Source organism: Cnephaeus nilssonii (genome assembly GCF_951640355.1).
Source record: "Cnephaeus nilssonii genome assembly, chromosome: 3".
NCBI classification, from domain to species: domain Eukaryota; kingdom Metazoa; phylum Chordata; class Mammalia; order Chiroptera; family Vespertilionidae; genus Cnephaeus; species Cnephaeus nilssonii.
The window spans coordinates 64,503,846-64,527,179 of record NC_137074.1 but is presented as its reverse complement, the minus strand read 5'-3'; the positions used below and the strand labels follow the sequence as shown (position 1 = coordinate 64,527,179).

The window sequence follows — 23,334 nt, the reverse complement described above, 5'->3', positions numbered from 1 at the left end:
GGAACTGGTACATTACAATAGACACAGACTGTGTTTCCAACTCTCTAATGTCCCAATCTGCACCCTCCAGTATCTGGGGCAAGATACTCACCAAGTGAAATATATCCAGTGCGTTATTTAGCTGGTATATTTAGAATAAACTGTAAGCACAATTGCCTAGGGCCTTCAGAAAGGCCACATGTCTATAGTTTAGATTTTTAAGAAAGTATAACTTAAGGGTGAAAACAGCTGGTGAAACTGCTCTGGAGCGGAAAGCTGAGAAGCCAGCTCCATTTTGGTACTCTCACCTACATTTAAGGCTTTTATTTTTGTGGCTGTTAAAAAGGTAGTCTGCGGAAAGCACACCTCCTGTGACTGACTTTGCACATGCCATTTACATATGTTTCAAGTTTAAAATGGGGTCAGTTTTCCATGGGATGCCAATTCATCAAAAGAGGGAACAAATACAAAGAGGGTCTATTTTAAAAATGATGGTTGAATTTAGAAATTTAAAATCAAGGATTTATATATTCAGTACCCACTTGCATTAATGAATTCACTTTAGGTATTTTGTATATCAGGCCGAGAACTTAACGTGAAGATCTTCCCCTTCCAATCAAGATCAGTTCCCTGATTTGCAAAACATAAAAAATAAAAATGAATGTGCGGGAATTTCTCTAAAATTGTGGGGTGGTAGTAAGTAGGAGGCGAAAAGAGTTCCTGAATTCTCTTCAACCGGACGAGCACTACCAGACTCTCCGATTTGTGAAAAGCGTTAGATGGAAAGTTCTTCACGATGCTGCCCACCAAAGCCGCAAGGAACCCAGACCCCAGAGTTCCTAGGGCCCCTTCCCCAGGGCAAGGCTGGCTCCGGGGCGGTAAAGGCAGGGGCGGGCCAGATGAGGATGCTCCGGGTGGAAGAGGGAGGAAGCACACGCGGGGACGCGGCTGGCCTGGGAACCGGTCCCCGCGCCCCGTAACTCCCGATTGGGATGGATCACCTTGGGACTCAGCTTCCTTGTTAATTGTTTCCAGCGACTCAGCCCCGTCCTCTTCCTTGAGGAGGACCCTTCCTGGGGCGCCAGCAGCATTTTCCAGGTTCAGGTCGGGACCTTGGCCGAAGCCGAAACAGCCGCTCCTCTGCCCACTTCGCTACCGCATCTCCCTGGGAAATGTAGTTCCTCCGCCCGCAAGGAAGGCAGGCACGGGGCGCCGGCGAACCACCACTCCCAGGAGGCTTTGCGCAGGAGGAGCGCGTTAGCTCGGTTACCCGTGGCAACGACAGCCGTCCAGGGTCCTGGCTTTCGCTCGAGTTCGCTGGGAGATTACTTTTGCCTGTTCCTGGCGCCCGCCGATGACGCAATGCTTCCTGATTGGCTCTGCATCGGAGGCGGTGGGTTAGGAGGCCGAGGGTTCTGCGAGCGGGACACGTGGGAGCGAGCTGTGGGGGAGTCTGAGGGGGTCCCCAGACAAAAAAAGTTGGGAGGTTTGTAGGTGAGTGCCCCCTCTTCCCAGAGGGTGTGGGGACTACTACGGGGGAATGAGTCGCGCCGCGCCCAGGCACTTCCTGGTTGTGTTGCACGAACTGTTGTACTCCCCACCACGAATCCCCTTTCCTTCTCCGGGTCTCTCCTGATGGCTTCCGTGTCCCGATTCTCCCAAACCGTGTGCGCTTTCACCGCATCTCTGAGTAAAAGGGACCTGCTTTCAACTGGCCTCTGCCGAAGGGTCAGGTTGTCAGCCGGAAGTTCCCCGCGGGCTGCCCAGGATACCGGAGAGGGTGGGATGATCCCGCATCGCTGAGCCAAGCGCTCCGCGAGGGCTGGCGGCGGCTCCTGGAGTGACGATAAATCCGTTCTTATTGACCTAGCATAGATGTTTCCGTGGACAGTCCATTCTGGGGCACAGGGGTTCATAAGGCAGGGCAGATATTTAGAGCGGGAGCTTTGGACCAGCTACTTTGTGGCTGTATGACCTCAAGCAATTTGCTTAATAACTCTCGGACCCCTCGGCAAAATGGGGGCGATAGTACTTAGATCATTGGAATCTGGTAACGATAATAAAAAAAAATCAGTGTATATGTGTAGAACTCTTCCAGGAAACGTAAACTAAACCAGACTTGAGATTGGTGAAAATGAGATCAGGGAAGCCGTGCCCTCAGAATTTTGCAGTGATTTTAGGACCCGCTCTGTCTTCAGTGTCCGTCAGAATGGCGATGGCTGATTAAGTTGTGTTACATACGCCCTAGGTGGGTAGCTCAGGCAGGTAGTTAAGTTGGTTAGAGCGTGGACCTGATACCCAAGGTTGCAGGTTCGATCCAGGTCAAGGCACATACAAGACTCAACCAATGAATGTATAAATGAGTGGGACAAATGAGCAAAATGGAATATATGACTTTAAAATTATATCTTAACATTGGAGTAACATAAATAAACATTGCATATGTTCATGGACAAGACGGAGGACTTCTAATGGACTACCAGCCTAAGAGTACAACCTCCACAGTCAGACTTCTATGATTTAAGTCCTGGCTCTGACACTTCCCAAATGGTGACTTTATTAGCCTCAGTTTACTCATATGTAAAACAATCAGTATTTCCTAAGCAGTGCGACTTTTCTCTATACATTGCAAGGCTGAGAGTGAGCCTTGGCTTCATAGCATTATTTCTATGATTAGTCTTCACTTTCGTCCTTCCATTTGTTTGGATTTTATCAGGTCAGACAACAATTTAGTAACTGAATTTAAATGGGGTTGATGTCATCATATTGCTCTGGGACTTTTCCCATTCCTCTGTTCCTGGATATATAAAAAAATCCTAGACTGGAAGTAGTCATAAACATGCTGTAATTAATTTTTTTGTAGGTTGTTATCTTTGCAAAATGTTTAGCCTTTAGATGTCATGAAACTTCTGAATTTAATGATCTTTTCTTATCAGGACCTGGAGAATCCCTCAGGATGAAGCTGAGTCTTACCAAGGTAGTTAATGGCTGTCGCCTAGGAAAAATAAAAAACCTAGGCAAAACGGGGGACCGCACTATGGACATTCCAGGCTGCCTTCTCTACACCAAGACTGGCTCTGCCCCACACCTGACCCATCACACGCTGCATAGTATCCACGGGGTTCCTGTCATGGCTCAGCTTACACTGTCATCACTGTAAGTAGTGGACCCAACCAGTCCAAGTTTCAACTTTGGCAGCAGCTTAGTTACCTTAACAAGGTACAGCAAAGCAAAAGACTTTCTTGCTTATATGTGTAAAATTTGTAGATTTTTTAGAATGAAATCAGAAGAAATATATCAAATGTTATACATCATCTGGCTCTAATCTGGAAGGCACGGGTCAGACCTCCATGTTAAAGCTGCTTCACTTTTCCTCTGAACCCAAGTTTCCTCATTGCCACTGCTCCCAGGGGTGACAGGGTAGGGGCTGCCTTTATGCACCAGCCTCAAAGATTTCTCTGTCTTTGCACATGTACTTGCATGTGCTACTTATGGAAACAGAGCTAATGGAGTTAGACCATTTTGTGTATTGTGCATATTGACCTTATCCTTAATTGAACAATCTGCTCTAGATGAAATGACTCTGCAATATTCTATATAATAAAAGGCTAATATTCAAATTGTCCCCTCCATGGGGAGTTCCACCAGGGGGCAGGGTGGCTGTCCCCTCCCCCGCAACTGCCTGCAGCACCTCCCCTTCCCCCCTACTGCCCCCATCAGCCCTGATTGGGCAGCAGACTGGCCGGACCCCATCTCTGTTTGAATTCGTGCACTGGGCCTTTAGTTGTATTAATTACAAACTGATTTGGAAGGGGACGGGGAAGAAGAAACTGAGATATTCTGGAGCAGTTGAACTTTGCCAGTTTCTCTTCTCACAGAACCACTTGCAGATTGAAAACCTTTACTCTGGCTAATGCGTCTAGCCTGGTGAGTTGGGACTCTTGAGTAATGGTGTATTTGTTGTTCAAGACTACATTTACTGTCACGTAGCATGTTTGGGTGAGAAGAGGACTTCAGTTGTTGTATAGAGTGTCTGTGGAATGATTCATTATTATGTATTTGTCTGTTTTACTTACAGGGCAGAATATCACGAAGTCTTGACAGAATATAAGGAAGGAGTTGGAAAGTTTATAGGTAAAATTAATTAAGTTATTTGTGTGTGCCTTATGATGTATTAATTTGGAGTTTGGAGGTGCTGTTTATTCTTTGATCTTTCATTCATACATTTGCTTGTTCATTAATTTAGTAAGCATTTATTGAGCATCTGAGAACCAAACATTGGGGATTCAAAGATGAATAGGGAACAGTTGTTGCCTTCATGGAACCCAGAACCTAGTTGGGATAAAGATAAACAGGTAATTCCAGTAGAGTGGCGACTACATTTGCAGGATTAGGGATATGTACATGTATCATGAGAGCCAGAGCGAGAAGCACATAACCTGCTGTAGGGTGCATGTGGAAGGAGGTCAGAGTAAAGAAAGAATTTTTGAGAGAGAAGATGAGGGGCACCTTAGCTGGATCAAGGAAGAGTGGGAAGCTAGCCAGGCCAGGAGCGGGTGATAGTAGACAGGTATGGGCACATATTCCAGGCATAAAGCAAAGACCTAGAAGTGAGACACTGCATGGAAACTCCCTAAGATCCAAAGTAGGGATGTGAGGGCGATCTGGCTGCGACATCTGTCACCCCATTGATTGCCAGGGTTGATTCGGCTGATCTGGCTGGCTAGGCGGGTGTCCCCCTCCTCCCTCACCGATCCATGTGCGTCCCTCCCGAAGCTGCGCGCTCGGTCGAAGAGGCGACCTTCCCCCCAGAGGAGAGGACCGGTCTTCGGTCAAGGGTATAGGAGTAGCTGCGCTCCCCTGCTAGAACCTCCAAACAAGCTCTCAAAGTAGTTTTGTCATATTTGAACCTAAAACATAAGGCAGAGGACAAAGAGTTTATGTACTGCTACATTTTGATATGTTAGTGTTTTCTTTTGTTCCAGAACTAGGATTTTAAATGAAGATGTATGTGTCCATTTATTTATAGGAAAAGCTTAGTAGTGATAGCTGGAGAATAAATTCTTCTGCAGACCATTTTCTCCTGAAGCTTTTTCCAATATCTAAGGCTCACTTAACTGAATAAAAATCCTGTTTCCATTGGTTATTCAATTGTCTGCTTGTGAGAGAAACTGCATGGTGACTTGTTTGTCACAAGGCCCTATACACTAAGTGGTCAGATTATTATGATCTCTGAACGCGTAATAATCTGGCCACTCAGTGTGTGTGTGTGTATATACATTAGAGGCCTGGTGCATGAATTCGTGCATGGGTGGGATCCGGCCAGCCTGGCCAGGGGGAGGGGACATGGGCGGTTGGCTGACCTGTCTGCAGGTCGAACTCCTGGTCGAGGGGACAGTTTGCATATTAGCCTTTTATTATATAGAATATACACTGAGTGGCCAGATTATTATGCGTTCAGAGATCATAATAATCTGGCCACTCAGTGTATTTCAGTAGAGGAATTTATGTAATACAGTTTTTCTTGATATGAGACCAGTTTTAATAACCAGCTTTAAAGTATACAAGTCTAAAATTAAGTGAAAATAGCTAATATAAGCTTTCTACAGATAATTGTAGCAATTGAGATTGTGGAAAAAGATGAAGAACTGCAGAGATTTTTTTTTTTAATTTGCTTTATTTTTTGGGGTCTTTTTTCATTGAAATTCCTTTTTTTTTTTCTTATGAAAATTCAGGGTAGCATATGAAATTTAAGCACATATGGTTTGCTTAACTTTTTTTGGATTTTTTTTTAAAACAACTTTGACTAAAAAACCTAAGAAACTATCATCTTGAGTCAGTGAAACTTACTGAAAATGAGATTCATTTGCACTGTCCTATAGCTTTTAATTTTGCCTCTAGGGACTCATGATGTGGGATGGCTTTAGCATTAATGAGATTATCTTTTGATTAGATCATTTCATCTTTCCTGGAGCTAGTTCATCTCACATAGTACCTACACTGAACATAGTTGATACTAAATTTGTCTTCAAAGCAAATCGAGTTGGGTCATCATGTCATTAAACACTTTCATTGTATCTCACCCTTTAAGATATACCTTCCCTTTGTAGCAATGCACTGTGTCATTAGAAATGAACCTTTGTGGTTAATTCTTTCAGATTAGCACGTTTCAAAGTCTTTTTCATTCATGTTGTCAGGCCTCCTGTAGTTCTAAGTTCATATATGAGCCATTTACTGGGCTCAGTGTTGCTTTATCCAGCAGTATACATCATGAAGCTATTCTGGTACAACACAGTGTAATTGTTGATATAAGTGCTTTCAAGGGTTCTTGTTTATGTTTATACAGGCATGCCAGAATCACTCTTGTACTGCTCCCTGCACGATCCAGTCAGCCGCTGCCCAGCTGGTTATGTAACAAACAAGGTATACAACTTTCCTCCAAGGCTACAACTTTGTCCCATGAAGTCAGCCTCCTGTATCCCTCAAATACTAGGATCCTACTGCCTGGGATGTTGGCCCATTCCTGCCTTCTCTTTATGTTTATGAATATAGTAGGATGGGTGGTTTACAGGAGTTAAAGGAGATCTGCCTGAGGAGGGGGTTAAGGTAAAGAATGTATCCTCAGCTTTCTAATTGTTGCAAAAATTTGGGGCTGGAAAAGGGTTAAGTACATTCCAAAAAAAGAAATTGCTATGATGGTAGAAAACAGTAGTCTTTTGATACCATGCTTTATTTGCAGTTTTAACAACCTCAGGAGGAGTGGGGAAAGTTGCTGATAAGTGTTATCACATGTCCAACTATATATAGTAGAACCTCAGTGTAATACTGCTTGTTTTTAGAACAGAATTTGAAAAAGCTGGGTCCACTTTTTAGCTAGTGAAGAGGAATATCAAAAGGACTTCATTAAAAGTTTTCTCCTGAGACATGACCCCATTGCATTGTCCTTGAGGACAGCGTTGTGGCAAGGTTTCAGTATAGGATAGGCAAAAGGAGGTTCAAAGTTGTGAGTATGTGAAACACAGTTTATTCTTGTACATTTTTTTCATATGAATAACTGCACACCTCCTTTGCCGACCACTGTATATACTACTACTTTATAAATATAATCCCTTTCCCTGCACCCAATTTATTGATGTCAATAATATGTATTAATCTTACTAAGATTACTATTTTAAATTACTCTTCTGCTTTACACTTTTTATTTTGTAATTTGTATTCAAAAGAAAATATTTCGATGTCAGTTATCTACCCTATTTGTAAGGGAGAGAGGATTCATTTAAATATGCCAAAATAAAGCCTGCCTGTCGCTTCCCCATCTATGTCCATGTCAATCTTTTCTGAGAAGGGAGGTGCTGTAGGAGAAGTAACCAAAGGAACATATAGAGGTTCTCGTGTACTATGGGATTTATGTCTTAGCACATAATTCTGTATGTAACTCAACTTGGTAATCCTCTCTAATAAAATGGTAATATGCAAATTAACCATCACTCCGCTACATAAGCCACGCCCACCAGCCAAGCCACGCCCACCAGCCAATCAGGGCGAGTATGCAAATTAACCCCAATCCAAGATGGCTACAGCCACAGAGAGCAAGGTTTCCCAGGTAACAGAGCAAGCCAAGCTTTCCATAGCCGTTGCAGGCCTAAGCCTCCACTCAAGCTATAAAGTTTCAATTATAGAAGGTAAACAAATCAAACAAATGGCGGCAGAATGGAGCTTGAGAGAGCAGGCCAGGGTTGCCGCCGGCAACAGGGGAAGCAAAGCTTCCCGCACACCCTGGCCGGGCTCACCCGCTTAAGGCTACAAAGTTTCAATTGTAGAAGGTGAATTAACTGCCACAGAAATGGCTGCCGCCCCAGAAATGGCTGCCGCCCCAGGCTACAAAGTTTCAATTGTAGAAGGAAAATAAATTCCAGATACCAGGGCCTCCCCTTGGGTTGCCAGGAGGCGTGGCCGGCCTGCAAACCACCACAGGCCCCTCGCTCAGGCCGCCCCACACCACAAGGGAACCCCCACCCTTATCTGTGACACCCTTCAGGGCAAACCAGCTGGCCCCCACCCGTGCACCAGGCCTCTATCCTATCTAATAAAAGAGTAATATACAGATTGATCATCACTGCAACACACAATATAGCTGCCCCCATGTGGTCAAAGATCCTGCCCCCATGTGGACACAAGATGGCCACCACAAGATGGCCAGCAGGAGAGGGCAGTTGGGAGGCACCCGGCCTGCAAGGGAGGGCAGTTGAGAGGGACCAAGCCTGCAAGGGAGGGCAGTTGAGAGGGACCAGGCTTGCAAGGGAGGGCAGTTGGAGGTGATCAACCCTGCAGGAGAGGGCAGTTAGGGGTGACCAGGCTGGCAGAGGAGGGAAGTTGGGGGCAAACAGGCTGGCAGGGGAGCAGTTAAGCATCAACCAGGCTGGCAGCGGAGTGGTTAGGGGGTGATCAGGCTGGCAGGCAGAAGCGGTTAGGGGCAATCAGGAAGGCAGGCAGGCGAGCAGTTGGGAGCCAGCAGTCCTGGATTGTGAGAGGGATGTCCGACTGCCCGTTTAGGCCCGATCCCACCAGGATCGGGCCTAAACGGGCAGTCGGACATCCCTCCAGGAGTCCAGATTGGAGAGGGTACAGGCTGGGCTGAGGGACAACCCCCCGCCGTGCACGAATTTCGTGCACCGGGCTTCTAGTTGCTTAATGATGTGTAAGGCCCTAGACTGATTTTGAGGCACAACATGAATTGGGATACTCTAGTCAAATATACAATGGTGTGCTAAGGGCTATCATTTCTATAAAAGAAGTAAGCACACATTTCTGAAATAACATGGGTGAGGCAATTGATCATGCCAGGGAAGTTTGGGGGATACATTCGAGTAGGTGATATTTGAACTCTGTCTTGAAGGGTACCAGGCAAAGGAGTAGGGGAAGGGTACTTCAGTCAAAAGGAGCGATGTGATCAAAGACAGAAGAGTCAAAGTCTGTGGTGTATTCAGGAGCTGCATGGGTAAAGTGGGGTGGGGGAGACTGGAAGACTGGGCTTTTAGGAAAGTGTAACAAAATTATTAGGGGCAAGCTCAGACGTTGGTTTGTATGGCCCTTGAAGGATTCTCTGTGAGCAACAAGGTTCTTAGAGAATTTGGAGTATAGTATAGGAACCCTCTTTTATTCACCATGTCTATGATGTTGAATTGCTACCATCTCTAGTTGTAAAGAAGAATTAAATTCAGAATTGCTTTAGCATTTTATTATTTGCATTTCACTCTTGCTAATCCCCCATCGTCTATTCATTGGCAGTCTGTGTCTGTGTGGGGTGTTGGAGGACGAATGGAAATGACTGCTTCCAAGTTCATGGCAATTCAGCAGGCCCTTCAGCCAGACTGGTTCCAGTGTCTCTCAGATGGAGAAGCATCTTGTGCGGAAGCAAGTTCCCTAAAAAGAGCCAGGAAGTCTGTTGACCGATCGCTGCTATTCCTGGATCATTGTCTGCGGCTGCAGGAAGAGTCAGAGGTAAAGCTGTGCATCCACTGCTCTTTCTTTGAAACTCTTGCTAATTGACATTGCATGATACCACCTCTTCTGTTCTTCCTACTTCTCTGCTCCTTGCTTCTTGGTCTCTTGTATGCTCTCCTATTCTTTTTTTCCTGACCCATTAATTATAATTGCTCTCTAGGATTCTGTCTAAAATACCACTGTATGTGTTCTCATTAGGCAGTCTCCCCTTAGTTTTTTTTTTTACTGCTGATAGTTCTAAAATACTAGGTACAATCAAGATCACACTGCTTAGCTTCAGGATCACATAAGTACAGAGCTTTAGCTGGGTTCTATCACTAGAATATTTCTCATGTACATCTTAAACTCACAGAAGAAACTCCGTATCTTCTCTCTTCAAACCTCTTCTTTCTTTTGCTCTCCGTCAATGCTCTGCTTCAGTTTTTGGCAGCCGCCAAGTTTCTCAACCCAGAAAGTTGAGTCTTTCAAGACTCCTTTCAATATCCAATTTAATCTCCAATATTCATTCCCCTTTGATTCCATCTCCCTAAATATACCAGGAATCTGCCCCCTCACCACTCTTATCACCATCTTAAGGCCTCATAACTTCAGATTTTCTTATGTAAACACTTATCATTTCATTGTTCTTTCTGCCTCTGTTCTCCATTCCACCCAGTCCATCTTTAGCCCTGCCGTCCGAGAGATCTTCGTAAAGCACAAATATGAACCGGTTGCCCACTTTCCTAAAAGAATTTGAGGTTCTCCACTTCAACTCTCACATGGCGTGAACGGCCTGCAGAGACCTGGCCTCTGCCTGTTTCTCCACCCAGTGTGGCCTACTTTCTCCTGTGGCTGGCACTTGCAGTTCCCTGAGGCAATATCCTGTCTTATGGCGCTGTGCCTGCATGCAGACTTCCTTCTGGCCTGCTGCTTTTTTCTTATTCTCAGCCATATTTCTCTTGCTCCCAGCTCCAGCTCATTTATTCCATTCGAAGAAACTGGCCCTGACCCTCCCAGGAAGCTCTTTTCACTCTTTGCCACTCCTTTAATTTGTATGTAGCTATATTATAGCCCCAATCATATTGTACTGCAATGATTTACTAGTATGTGTTTGTCTTTATTAACTTTGACCTCCTTAAGCTCAATTTCTGTGTATTATTTTTGTATCTTTATCATGTAGCAAAATTCCTGACATCCTCCGTAAATACTGATGGTGAATGGTTATGATGGCTGGGGAAGAAGCTGTAGCAGTAAATAAGGGCTTCCGATAGCAGGGACGTTGAGAAAGGACGAGTTCCTTAGGAGAACGCAGAGGAGGTAGGAGTTAGGGGAGAATCAGGGTCTGATGATTTAGGTGGCCATCCTGAGCACCGATCAGTTCCCACTATGGCAGGTGCTTCAGTTTGAGGAACATTATCATTTTGAGTTTACCCATAAAAATGTATTTTGACTAATACAGTTAGTATACACGAAATAATTAGAGGAAACTTAGTTGTCATTCAGAATAGAACTCTCAGTATCTGCAATAGGAGTTCAGCCTGGGACACTGCTATGGGTCTGAATTGCTAGTGTTGCTCACTAGCCATTGTTTTGAGCCAGTAATTATCCGTATAAAATTGAGTAATGTTTGATGAGTAAAAAGGACAGAGTATGACAGGACATGGTTATTAGAAAGGCCAGATGCGCCTCAAGTCTTCCTTCTATGTTATAGTCAGCCTCACCACGTCACACTATTTCCGTGTGTCGGTCAAATGCTGGGATTCCTCTCTGTACCCCTTATGTTTATGCTATTGTCTTGATATGATTATTTATGGTGCCTCTGATACTGTTTAATGTGTTCCATTTTAGACAATAATTATATATGACCCTGCTTCTTATACCCATGGAAGGGAATTTCTCAGATAGGGCTGTGTCAGTCACATAAAGGAGCAAGCCTGTGTAACTGTCTGCTTTGTATGTCTGCATACAGCTCTTCCTTTTCCAGTGGTTCCTTCCCCTCTTATTCACTGGATCCTCTTATTCTGAGTGCCCCTAAGTGTTGAGGCTTCCCAAGGTTCTGTTGTTGGACTTCTTTTCTTCATACATTCCCTAGGCCCGGAGATGGTGAACAGGTTTCATCCCAAGGTGCTTGGAGCTGTGCCTGGTACGAGCAGGAAGAGAGTGGTCTGTGAGCCAGGTCTGCTGTGGAAGCAGGAGTTGGGAGTGGCAGCCCAGTGCCAAGTGTCTACCGTTCTAGCCTGGGCACTCAAATTTGTGTATCTTACATGTCCATAATCTTAGGCCTATGCAGTGGCTAAATGTGTATGTCCCACTGATACCTCAAACTCAGAATACACAAAAGAGGCTGTTCATCTTGTCTCAGCCTCGCTATTTTTTAGGATTATCAGTCTGCTCTTCTCAGTATCTCCCTGAACTTCCAGAAAGGACCCAGGAGTCATCCTAGACTGTCCTCATCCTCTTCTTGGACAACTAATCAGTTGTTGATTGTACTGCCTGATGAGGTTTCAGATCCACACCTCTTCACCCCACTGGCACTGCCTTAGTCCAGGTCCTCTTGGACTTTTACCTGGATTATCATATTGGCTCCTGCCCCATCCTTTAGCCATACTCCCTCTTAATTCACTCTCCACATAATATCCAAAGTGTTCTTTCTGGAGGAATAGTCTGATGATGCCCCTCCTGTTTAAACTAAGAAGCAAAATTCTTTCTTCACAGCCTCCCAGGGTTCCTCCCCTCCCTCTGTTCTATCACAGAGCCACTGACTTGTGCATTTCCTTGCAAAGCTTATATTTACAGTTACATACACATAATCATTACATATATATGTGGTTTTTATAACATGAATACAATCGTATGTTCAGAAATTTCCTTGTTCCTAACAATATCTTGAAACTCTTTTCCTCGTGAATATATTTGTAGTAGAAATTTGTAGAAATGAAATTTTAGGATATAAAGATGAAACCACAGACATTGTGATACATGTTGTGTACATGCCCTCCCATGAGGCTGGACTAATTTTTACTTTCTAGCTATTGGGGTATATAAGTACATTTATCACTTTCACTTTCACTGTGTTGTTATCTTTGAGCTTTTTTTGTCAGTGTGATGGGCAAAAATGGTATCTAATTGTTTCCAGTTTGCATTTCCTCACTGTGTGAGGTTTAGTAAGCTCTCCATATGTGTACAGGGCATTTACATTTCTTTTTCGGAAGTTCATATTTACATATCTGTCTAGATTTCAATAGGGTTGTCATTTCCTTAGAGGATTTTTGGAGTTTTTTCTGTGGTGTAGATGTTTACCTATTCCTCCAGAGAGTAAGTTTTCCTTTGTCCTTGTTGATAGTATATTTTACTAGAGAAGTTTTAATGTTTTTGTACTGAAATATGTCAGCCTTTTACTGTAAGTTTTAGGTTGCTTAGGAAGGCCTTCCTCAGACCAAGATTTTAAAAAAAAATTAATATATTCTTCTAATACTTGCATAACTATATTTTTTATGTTTAGCTTTATTTTTAATGATGGTGTGCAGTACGATTTTTTGTTTCTGTTTTTGTTTTCCAAATGTATAGTCCATTGTCCCAACCAAATAGTTTAGAAGTTCCTAAAGTTGACTCTAATTAATAATGACTTGGCGGGGACCTCAAGCAGGCCTGGATAGTCATTTAAACAAATTGAAACTATCCATTTGTCTTTTTCCTCTTGTATCTGCTCAGCATGCATTTAATTGCATGTAAGCTAAAGCATGGCTGCGTATGTCGATTGCTTCAGTTTCTCTACACAGTCTTTTCATACTTGGGTGGCTTTCAAATTGTGCTCTTTGGAGCCCTAAAAGTTCTCAGGGCAGAGGCAGCACCATTCCCTGCATGCTTCCCGCTGAGATCTTGTCTGTCCATTGGCTTCTTTGTAAGGTTCATTTTAGACAAAGATCTCCACTCCTGGAAACGGTTAAAATTGTTCAATCCTTTTTTACCTTAGGTCCTTCAGAAAAGTACGATCATTGGAGTGATTGAAGGTGGAGATGTGATGGAGGAGAGGCTGAGGTCAGCACGAGAGACAGCCAAGCGGCCCGTAGGTGGCTTCCTTCTGGATGGCTTTCAAGGGAACCCAACAACTCTGGACGCTAGACTGCACTTGCTGTCGGCAGTTACCGCGGAGCTGCCGGAAGACAAACCGAGGCTAGTGCTGAGTGACGACGCTGGCTAAGCCTCATGGGTGGCAGAACAGGAGTGCTGGGGATCGAACATTGTGCAGTCTATACATGGGCATGTCTTTCGATGTTTTAAAAAATATATATTTTATTGATTTTACAGAGAGGAAGGGAGAGGGGTAGAGAGTTAGAAACATCGATCAGCCGCCTCCTGCACGCCCCCTACTGGGGATGTGCCCGCAACCAAGGTACATGCCCTTGACTGGAATCGAACCTGGGACTCTTCAGTCCGCAGGCCGACGCTCTATCCACTGAGCCAAACCATTTAGGGCTCTTTGGATGTTTGATGATGTCCTTTCTGGGCTGAGTCTTCTGAGGCTGACCATAGGGGGAATTTCCATCGAGGCTGTCCTGTGGTTGGTTCAGGATGTAGTCCAGAGGACAGTTGCCATATGAATGAATTTATTTGATGCTCATTCTAAGTGAGGACAAGTGTCATACTGTTTCTCCTCATTCTTGTGCCAAATACCAGCACTGTTCCTTATGCATTAGAACATGGTTTCCAGGGACAGGTAGAAGCTGTGGGGACTCTGGCCTTCCTCAGGGAGAGCTGCGGGTGGATCTGTGCTGCCTAGCAGAGTGAAGATGGGCACTACTAATTAAGACTTTGTAGGTTTGAGGCAGTGGTATCATATTTTGAAATTGAGGGGGCTGGCAACACTATGGTTCTTTCCATAAATCCCAGGTTTTGCTGTGTGCTGGTGAGAAGAGATGATCTACATGATTCGAAGCTAAAAGTCCTGAGTTTCTGAGTGCAGCAAATGTCTTATTAGACTACCCCTAATTTTTTTTTTTTTTTTTTTTAAGAATAGTCTTTTTCCCACTTGGTGTGAATATTTATGCTCTTTCCTATAGATATCATAAGAGGTCTGATTATGGCGTGCTGCTGTATACCCCTCGGGCTGTTGGCTAGTATTTAACATGCAATCTTACTACTTTTTAAAAAACAGTTATAACTTGCAGTAAAGTGTATGAATCTTATATAGAGCTTGATGGCTCTTTACACATACACGCCTGTGTAAACACCAGCCAGAATGATATCTTTTCATCACCCCAGGCAGCATGTGCCCCGATTTTAACCCCTTGTCTGTGTTCATTGCTCCCCCTCCTAGTCCATTCCGGTACAGACTACAATTTAGCATTAGTATTCCTAGTCTTTTTCTGGACTTCTCTGAGTTAAGTGCTCACAGATGTCTGTTACTGGATTTGAAAGCTGGGATTGTTTTTCTTTCTATAAGTGTGTAGAAACTCCAGCTTCAGTTGGAGAGGAGGTCTAAGACATTACGTTACTTGAGGGAAATTGTAGTCAGAAAAACCAGTGTATATTTAAGAGTTCTGGTTGTTTAATATTACATAAGCCTTTTTTTGGACTTCTTTTAGAAATCAGAGAGTCTGTAAGCTTTTCTCTGCCAGTTCATAAAAGAAACTATGGGTAGAAAAACAAACATAAAAAACAGCAGCCAACCAGCCCTGATCTGGAATCTTCCGGTGTTGTTTTAGTGGTAAGACCTTGGTTGAGTATTAGTATTCTCAGAATGCCTTGCCCAGTACCTCTTAAAATTACCACCTCATCCCACCATGCAGACGTTTTATTCAGGGTGAAATTATAAAGAAGCATAAATAAAGCCAACTAGATTCCTAGATTCTATGGGCATAGTTGAAATTCTAAGAGCAAGAGTTGCTTTGTAAATGAACCTATGAAGAATACAGTAGATAAAAATGTCTTTCTGGAACCAATTATAAAAATGAATTATAGGCAACATACAGTTAAAATATAGAATTATTTGAGGGGGAACGAAAGCACACAGCTTTGCACTCTTAAAAAGAAATCCATGTGGATAGGTAGGATATAAAGTTCAGTCTAAGACTAGGGAGGTTGTTTAGAACAGATGAGAGGAGAAAGAAAACTAACCTTTATTGAGTTTCTCTTTGGGGACAGAAACTACATTATGTGATTTTTCAAATATCTCATTAGTTCTCCCAACAGTTTTGTGAGGTATGTATTAATGCTCTTATTTTTAAAATGAGAAAACAAAAACTCAGAGAGGTTAAGAAATTTTCCCAAAGAACACAGCAAGTAAATTAATAGCAGAGCTGGGATCCTAGCCCAGCTCTCTCTGCCTCCCAAGTAAAGGTTCTTTCCACCACATCTTATTATTTGCTGCCTGCTATGCTAACTATTACTGATGGTTTTCATTATTATTTTAATGCCCTCATTGAGTCCTGGCATTGTGCTCATGTCAGTGTTCTTATTTTCACAGGCTCATCTGTGGCGTTAGCCAGCCAGATGAGGTGCTTGAGTGTATTGAAAGAGGAGTGGACTTATTTGAGAGTTTTTTCCCTTATCAAGTGACAGAGCGTGGAGGTGCCCTGACTTTCAGCTTTGATTACCAGCCGAATCCTGAGCAGACATGTAGGTCTTTTGAAGTTAATCTCAGTGTTATCCTTAAGTTTCTTCTGTTTCCTATCAGTTTTGGCTTGTGATTCCAGCAAGAAATATGTGCATATTATAAAGCCAGCCTTTGGTAAAAACTCCATCTTTGTTTCTTATCTGTATGCTCTGGCATGTTGGTCCACACAACCCAGGTACTTAATACTATACACATAGCTCATCAATATTAGGAAGTAATTTTGGAGTTAGCAGAAGCAAAAAAAAAACAAAACAAAAAAACCAACAAAACACAGACACACACACACACACACACACACACACACACACAAACACAAAAAAACAAACCTCTTCTATTAACAGCCTCTTCTATTAAAAGACCATTCAGAGTGAATAGTGATGAAAATCTAAGAAAAAGAAAACCTTTGAACTGCTTGGTAAAAGTTAATTTGTTTTTCACAAAAGAGTTCTTGTCTGCTTTGCAAATCCTTTGCTATTAAAATACAGGGAGTCTCGCCCCCCTGATCCTAGTGTTACTTTTGCTTTTTTGCCTTTGTGTGCACACTGAGATGTGAGAGCTGTTTTCCTCTGCGATGATTGCTTTGAAACACTGCCATTTTATTTTATTGTTTAGTTATTCAGAAGTCAAGAAAATCAGGTTCTGATTCTGCCATTTAACTGGCAGTAGTAAAGGAATTGGGATGCTGACTTTGGGCTGGGGTCCCTTGAAGCACCTGCCCAATTTTTCTGGAGAATGTTGCAAGCCCAATGTTCCCTTGGGCCTCCCTAGGTGTGCGGTCCTTTGCTGTCCTGCTGTCCTTTGAACTCTTCCTCTGTCACCGCCAACCTTAAATTTGACTAGGGCTAGAGACTTCATTTAAAGGTTCATTTTATTCCCCATAAGTTATCAAAATTTCATTCAGAAGATGTTACACTTTTATAGAGCAACTTAAGCATTAATCTAATTGGAATTACTCTGAAAACAAAATAAATCAGGTTGGCCAAATTCTTTTACACACACACACACACACACACACACACACACATACACACATACACACACACACACATGAAGTCAATTTTACTGTCTTTTACACAGACCAGAATATAATGTATGTGGATAGGTATACCATAAACACTTTATAAATGTTCATGACTTTATTTACAAGCTTAATTATTTCCACCAGGTAGCTATTAGTCATTCCGTACCACGTATATGCAAAATTGAAATAGAACCTGATATTGTTCCTCTTTGGCCAGAGAAAGCTTTTTATTTATGGTTAGGAAAATGGAAACCGTTTGAACATTCTTATTAAAGTATTATTAATCACACTTGTGTGTGTATAGTAAATTATAGTCCTTTGCCAATTACAAAGGAATAAGTTGTCTAATGTAGACAGCAATTCCCTCGGTGAGAAGGATTTCCCAAAAGCCAGGCTTTTATGGGTTCCCGTGTCACCACGCAGATTCATGGCAGCAAAATAGAGCCCTGTGCTCCATGCTCGGGCCGCACTTCTCTTTTTCCTTTAACTTGGACCAGATTACCTTCCTAGGACCATCTGCCCATTCTCCTTGGGCCAACTCTGAGATTGTTATTACTTGTTCCCAGAAATACTCATCTGTTTGCCCCTGTTTAAGGCAGCTGGCTCTGTGCTTGGGAACTGGTGCTTCTCTTGTTATTCCAGGAATGTTTTTTTCTTAAAGCAAAGAGTTCAGGGGAACAATTCAATTCCCCATTTAATTCTGGATAATCTGAGTTCCCTGGAGGACTGGAGTCTCCATACAGAGTACACAAATTTAAACCCTAGTCTACTTTCAATCTATTTGGAACATAGGCAGTTATAAAGCCCAATTAGTTTGCATGTGCATTAAAATACGATATAACTTCAACACATTTATTCACATAAACACAGTAACTAGTTTTTGAAAATCATTTCTTGACAGTAAGAGTATATTATGTACTTGTATCCATAATTTGTTTAGGCATTGTTGAATCTCCAAATTTTTATATTATAGATTTATAGATAATGGGTCTGTGATCATCTTGTATATATTGCTATTTTTCTTTTTAAATATATTTTTATTGCTTTCAGAGAGGAAGGGGGAGGGAAGGAGAGAGAGACAGAAACATCAATGATGAGAGGGACATTGATTGGTTGCCTCCTGCACGCACAACAACCAGGGCCAGGGATCAAGCCTGCAACCAAGGTATGTAACCTTGACTGGAATTGAACCCAGGACTCTTCGGTCCACAGGCTGACACTCTATCCACTGAGCCAAACCGGCTAGGGCCATATTGCTATTTTTCTTATGTCATTTCCTTGAGATATGATTCAGGAGTGGAATTACAGGGTCTAAGGGCATGAAATAGCAACTAAAATAAGATACTCCCAAAGGCCACTCTTTATCTGACTTTCATTCAAGATTTTTTGTTGGTTTCTCCTTCAGTATTACAACAAAATGGGACTCAGGAAGAAAAACAATATGTGGATCAGTCAAAGAAAATGAAAACAGCCAGTGGCAACCAAGAAGTGACATCATTTGAAATTAATCTGAAGGAAAAAAAGTAAGGAATTTTTTTTTTTAGTTTAGATTTTGATTTCTGACTTAAATTTCAGTCTGTTTTAAAAGTTTACATTACTGTTCCCTTTTCAGTTTATGACTTTATAAAATATTTATAGTTGGGTATTATTTAGGCCTTCTCAATTCAGTTTCAGAAATTCCTTTTTCTGCAATGAATTGGTGTATTTTGTCTTAACAGAAAACTGAGGCTAGATAACTATTGTTTTAGAAGAGCTGTCGTAAAGGTTAGACCAAACCCATTGTTGGCTGTTTTTTACTCCTTCCAATTACTTTAAATAATGACAGAACAAAATAAGGATTTCAAGATAAAATACAACATTTAAAAAAAATTTTAAGGCACTTAAGTTATCTTGGTTATTATATACAGATTATAAACCCTAAAGAAAACATTTGCCTCTATAACGAATGAATTAGGATATCTTGTAACTTTGTATGTATTTCATTGAAAGTGGTAACAATCAGTGAACCAGTGAGTGGTTTCTCTGTGAGTTTGGTATACTTACTTTAGTGCTTGGTGTTTTTGGTCTTATGTGAAGGGACACTCTAGGGACTCAGACTTAGTAATGCCTATCTAGTAATAGTACAGATTTGGAAATTTATGAAAGAACTAGAGGCCCAGTGCATGATTGAATCATGCACATGTAGGGTCCCCTACACGCTTTCGCTTTTCGCGGTGGAGCTGGGTGCCTGTCCGCTGGTGCACCAGGCCTTTCAGAAGCCTCCGGCTCAGCGGAGGCTTCTGAAAGGTCTGGTGCCGGAGGAGACAGGCACCCAGCTCCCCCACTTTTGATGGTCCGCGGCCGCTGAGGGGGGCTACCCTGCTGTTGAGAGGCGCAGGGGGCAGGACTCCCGCCCCCTGCGCCTCTCAATGGCCGCTGAGGGGGGCTGCCGCGGACACCTGGCTACCCTGCCATTGAGAGGTGCAGCTGGGTGTCTGGGGCAGGCCCCCTCAGCGGCCGCGGATCTGGCCGTTGAGAGGCACAGAGGGCGGGAGTCCCGCCCCCTGCACCTCTCAACAGCAGGGTAGCCCCCCTCAGTGGCAGCGGATCCCTGCCTCTCAATGGCCGGATAGGCCACCCCGAGTCCCGCCCCCCAGTCTCCCGCCGCCCAATCGTGGGCATAGCGGAGTGATGGTAATTTACATGTTACTCTATTATTAGATAGGATATGAAAATCGTAGTTTTCATCTATTCTCTAGGGGTTTCTTGATTGTAGGTGTGAAATAATGATGTTTACCACATTTAACATCTTAAAAAATAGCAAAGGAGTTTCATTTCTATTTTTTAAATGTTACGGTAATATAAATGGTTACTACTAAAATTCCCTGTATGTTATAGATTTAGCTGGAAATGGGAGTTTTCTTATTGTCAGCACTAGATTTGAAGTTATGGAGACTTGGGAGTTGGGATCCTGGCACTGCTCATGCCTGAGTGACACTGGCCAAGTCATTTGACTTCATTTTAATAGCTGATAAAAGGTAACACAGTGCTTAGTGTGTGCTCAGCAGTGTCCACGCCTTTTCCTATATTAACTCATTTAATCTGTGGAACAACTCTGTAAGGTAGGCACTGTTACCATTACAGATGAGGAAACAAAAACAGAGGGCGGTTAAGTGACTTGCCCAAGTAAGCTCTGATCCAGGAATCAAACTCAGGCATTCAGAACCCTTCCTCATAACCCCCTTGGGGGTCCTCATCAGTAAAATGACAACAGAAATGCCTGTCTCCAGGGGTGGTTGATGAGATTAAAGAGATAGTATATGTAAGAGTGGTTTGTAAACTGCAAAACGCTATGCAAGTAAAATGTCGGACCGTGTCTTCTGATACTAGTTCTGGTGGCCAAAGGAGAAATGTGCATCATCAGAACAGCATTCCTAATATTACAGTGTGACCGACAGTGCTCAGCCTGAGGGAGCGACCACAGGACTCTCTTTGCTGCTCCTTTGTAAGCCTCAGGCTAGGAGGTTATAGCCAGCTGAGGAGGACTGCTGAGTCCCTGGCTCACTGTGTTCTGTTGACTTGGGCCACATTGCCCTCTTAAGTAGGTGCCCAGCAGTACATTTGGCAGTGATGTTATTAACCATATTAGTTATGCACCAGCAGAATAGGTAGCCTAGGTTGCGTAGTTCTTATATTCCTCACTTTCTGGAATGTCATTCTAACTTCTTTTCTCAGGTACCAGGAGGACTTTGGCCCATTGGTGAGAGGGTGTTCCTGTTACTGCTGTAAGAACCACACTCGTGCTTACATTCACCACCTGCTGGTGACCAATGAACTGTTGGCCGGGGTCCTGCTTATGATACACAACTTTGAACACTATTTTGGATTTTTCCACTCTATCCGGGAAGCACTGAAGAGTGACAGGCTGGCACAGCTGAAGGAGCTCATCCGCAGACAAGCATCTTGAGCCTGGCATACAGGTCTGACTTCACATTGAGCCAGTGCCACTGTTGTCATGTGGGAAGCAGAGAACAAGAAACGATCTTAGCTTTCATCATTTATATTTGAGAATACGGTCTGCTCAGATAAGGAACGTCTGTACCAAACTCTGCCCACAGGAGGCTAAAGAGCTTTTTTCTAAAGACTTAAGTGACCTGGATTGACCAGAAAGAATTGAACCATGACCTTTCATATTTCTGTGCTAACTCTTTTAGTCAGTAGAGATTTGTTTAGTCAAAAGCTTTAGATGTGAAGAGACAGCCTTGAAGTGCAGTGATGAGATTCTGAGGGTACACTGAGTGGATTGGAGCTTAAAGGGAGATGATTGGTCATGAGTAGCATGGCCTTGTGGACTCATGCCTATTGACTGGAGAAGGAATCTGCTTCTTTCAGGCGTTTTCTTTAATTCCATGTGCTCAGGGGCCTCTTGTGGGTACTTCTGCCTTCCAAGCTGTTCCAGCAGTATAGTCAGTCAGTAGTGGCTCTTTCGATTTAACCAGGCACACATCTCCATGGAACGTGGGCCTCACACATTGCTCCTCTGACCGATTGCCCCACTGCACACTCCTTCATTTGGCTACTGGTCTATTTGTGACTTGTCTCCCTAGAGCTAACTGGGAGCTTCCCTAGCTGCGTCTGGTTGTGCAGGTGCACGATAGTCTGCCCTTTAGGTTCAATAATAGTCTGACCACATACTAGCTGTAGCCTCATCACTTGGGGAGTTTCCTCCATCGTATGTTCACTTGGATAGAGCTTTGGACTGGCAGTTAGAGGATTGGGGTTTCAGTGCTACTCACCTACCTCTTCATGCCTGTTTCCTCCTGAATAAATGGGGACAGGCACATGGATAGGACTAAATGAACTTCTGAGATTCCATCTAACTCTAATATTTGGGAAACAAAGAGTTTTAGATCAGAGTCATAGCCTTACTTACAGTTCTTGCTTATTGATCACCATTGGCCTGATGAAAATGCAGCGGTGCCAGGAGTCAGGCAATAGTAGAGACATTTCAGAGTCTATAAAGAGGTTTGGCCTGTGGATGTTGAAGTGGTTGGTGAATTGGCATTAGCAGATCCTGAGGCTGGAAAGACCTTCCTGGATCATCTCTAATTCTGTGAGTTTTTTTGCTCTTCCCAAAGGAGTGACATTCGTGTTGATGGTTGTGACAAGTGATTTGTATTTTTTTGTGTGCTTTTCTATATTTATGAAGTTTTCTACAAGAACATACCTATACAGCCCTGTCTGGTGTGGCTCAGTTGGTTGGGCATTGTCCCATGCACCGAAAAGTTGCTGGTCTGATCCCCAATTAGGGTACATGCCTGGGTTGTGTGCTCAATCCCTGGTGTGGGGCATGCATGAAGGCAGCCAATCAATGTTTTGCTCTCACATCGACGTCTCTCTCGCTCTTTCTTTCTCCCTCTCCCTAAAAATTAATTAAAAATATATTATATATATATATATATATATTAAAAGAATATATATATATATTTACATATATATATATATATATATACAGACATTTGTATGCATAGTTTTTGTCAAAACAACAACAGAACCAAAAAGAGGCCTTTGTTTTATTTGTAGTAGTGTGAAATACATTTGTTTTATATTATTGTGCTGTATTTTGCTGTTTGTTCATTTTAGTGGGTGTTACTAAGCATTTAAAAAAGTTATTATGTGGTTACTACATTTTTATGTGTTGGATGCCCATCTATATGGTTTACCTTTATTAGATGGGAATAATTCTGTTTTGGAATTCATGGGCATTCCTATGACCTCTCTCCTCCATGAATGGTACGGGTATTTATGAAATAATCTCTGTTCTCAAGGATCTGATTGTTTTGAAATATATTGGATGGGACTCGTTCATATGTTTATATTCCTGTTCAATGCCAAATCCATTGTTGGAGGACTATTAATAAATATCCCAGAATTTGTATAAAATGTATGAGTTTTATGTTTAAAACACTGAAATTTCTGCCCAATATTGTCCATTTTTTCTGGATCTTTTTCTTATTAGCATATTTGAAAAAAATGTTTCTTTAATGTAAACTTATTAAAGTCAATGGACAATAAACATTTTTAGCTAAAAATATACTGTCTTATTTCCTGTAACTAGTAGTGAATCTACTAAACAAAACATTAAATTTCCATGGTACCAGAAATAGTCTCCATTAGAAAAAGATTTTTCTACATTTATTCCATCTGTAGTCATTGTTTTAAGTGCGCTCACACTAAATGCAGAATCCAGGGAGAG

At 42.7% G+C, this 23,334-nt stretch overlaps 2 protein-coding genes across 4 annotated transcripts in view; one reads left to right on the top strand and one right to left on the bottom strand.

The window, feature by feature from the left end:
* CCDC191 (coiled-coil domain containing 191) overlaps positions 1–1,265 on the bottom strand; it is an 80,262-nt gene extending 78,997 nt beyond the window's left edge. Inside the window, exon 1 of the mRNA XM_079766641.1 lies at positions 981–1,265. Coding sequence (XP_079622767.1) covers positions 981–1,070 — 90 coding nt within the window. The 5' untranslated portion in view covers positions 1,071–1,265. The remainder of the gene's footprint in view (positions 1–980) is intronic.
* A 67-nt stretch (positions 1,266–1,332) lies between these two features.
* Positions 1,333–23,105, top strand: QTRT2 (queuine tRNA-ribosyltransferase accessory subunit 2). Of its 3 annotated transcripts, none has more exons than XM_079766639.1 (9): positions 1,333–1,473; positions 2,916–3,135; positions 4,058–4,113; positions 6,326–6,402; positions 9,268–9,480; positions 13,436–13,500; positions 15,929–16,080; positions 18,505–18,622; positions 20,814–23,105. In XM_079766639.1, the coding sequence occupies exons 2-9, from the start codon at positions 2,936–2,938 to the stop codon at positions 21,043–21,045; spliced, it is 1,113 nt and encodes a 370-aa protein (XP_079622765.1). In that variant the 5' UTR covers positions 1,333–1,473; positions 2,916–2,935; the 3' UTR covers positions 21,046–23,105. The 3 variants fall into 3 exon arrangements, with proteins under 3 accessions (XP_079622765.1, XP_079622764.1, XP_079622766.1); XM_079766638.1 differs by having other exon boundaries at positions 13,436–13,635; XM_079766640.1 differs by lacking the exons at positions 1,333–1,473; positions 4,058–4,113 and having other exon boundaries at positions 3,007–3,135; positions 13,436–13,635.
* The last annotated feature ends 229 nt before the right edge of the window (positions 23,106–23,334 follow it).

Coding starts and splice junctions, on each gene's coding strand:
- QTRT2 (XM_079766638.1), top strand. CDS start 2,936: ATGAAGCTGAGTCTTACCAAGGTAGTTAATGGCTGTCGCCTAGGAAAA. Junction 3,136..4,057: donor CAGCTTACACTGTCATCACT/GTAAGTAGTGGA, acceptor TTTTACTTACAG/GGCAGAATATCACGAAGTCT. Junction 13,636..15,928: donor CTGCCGGAAGACAAACCGAG/GCTAGTGCTGAG, acceptor TTATTTTCACAG/GCTCATCTGTGGCGTTAGCC.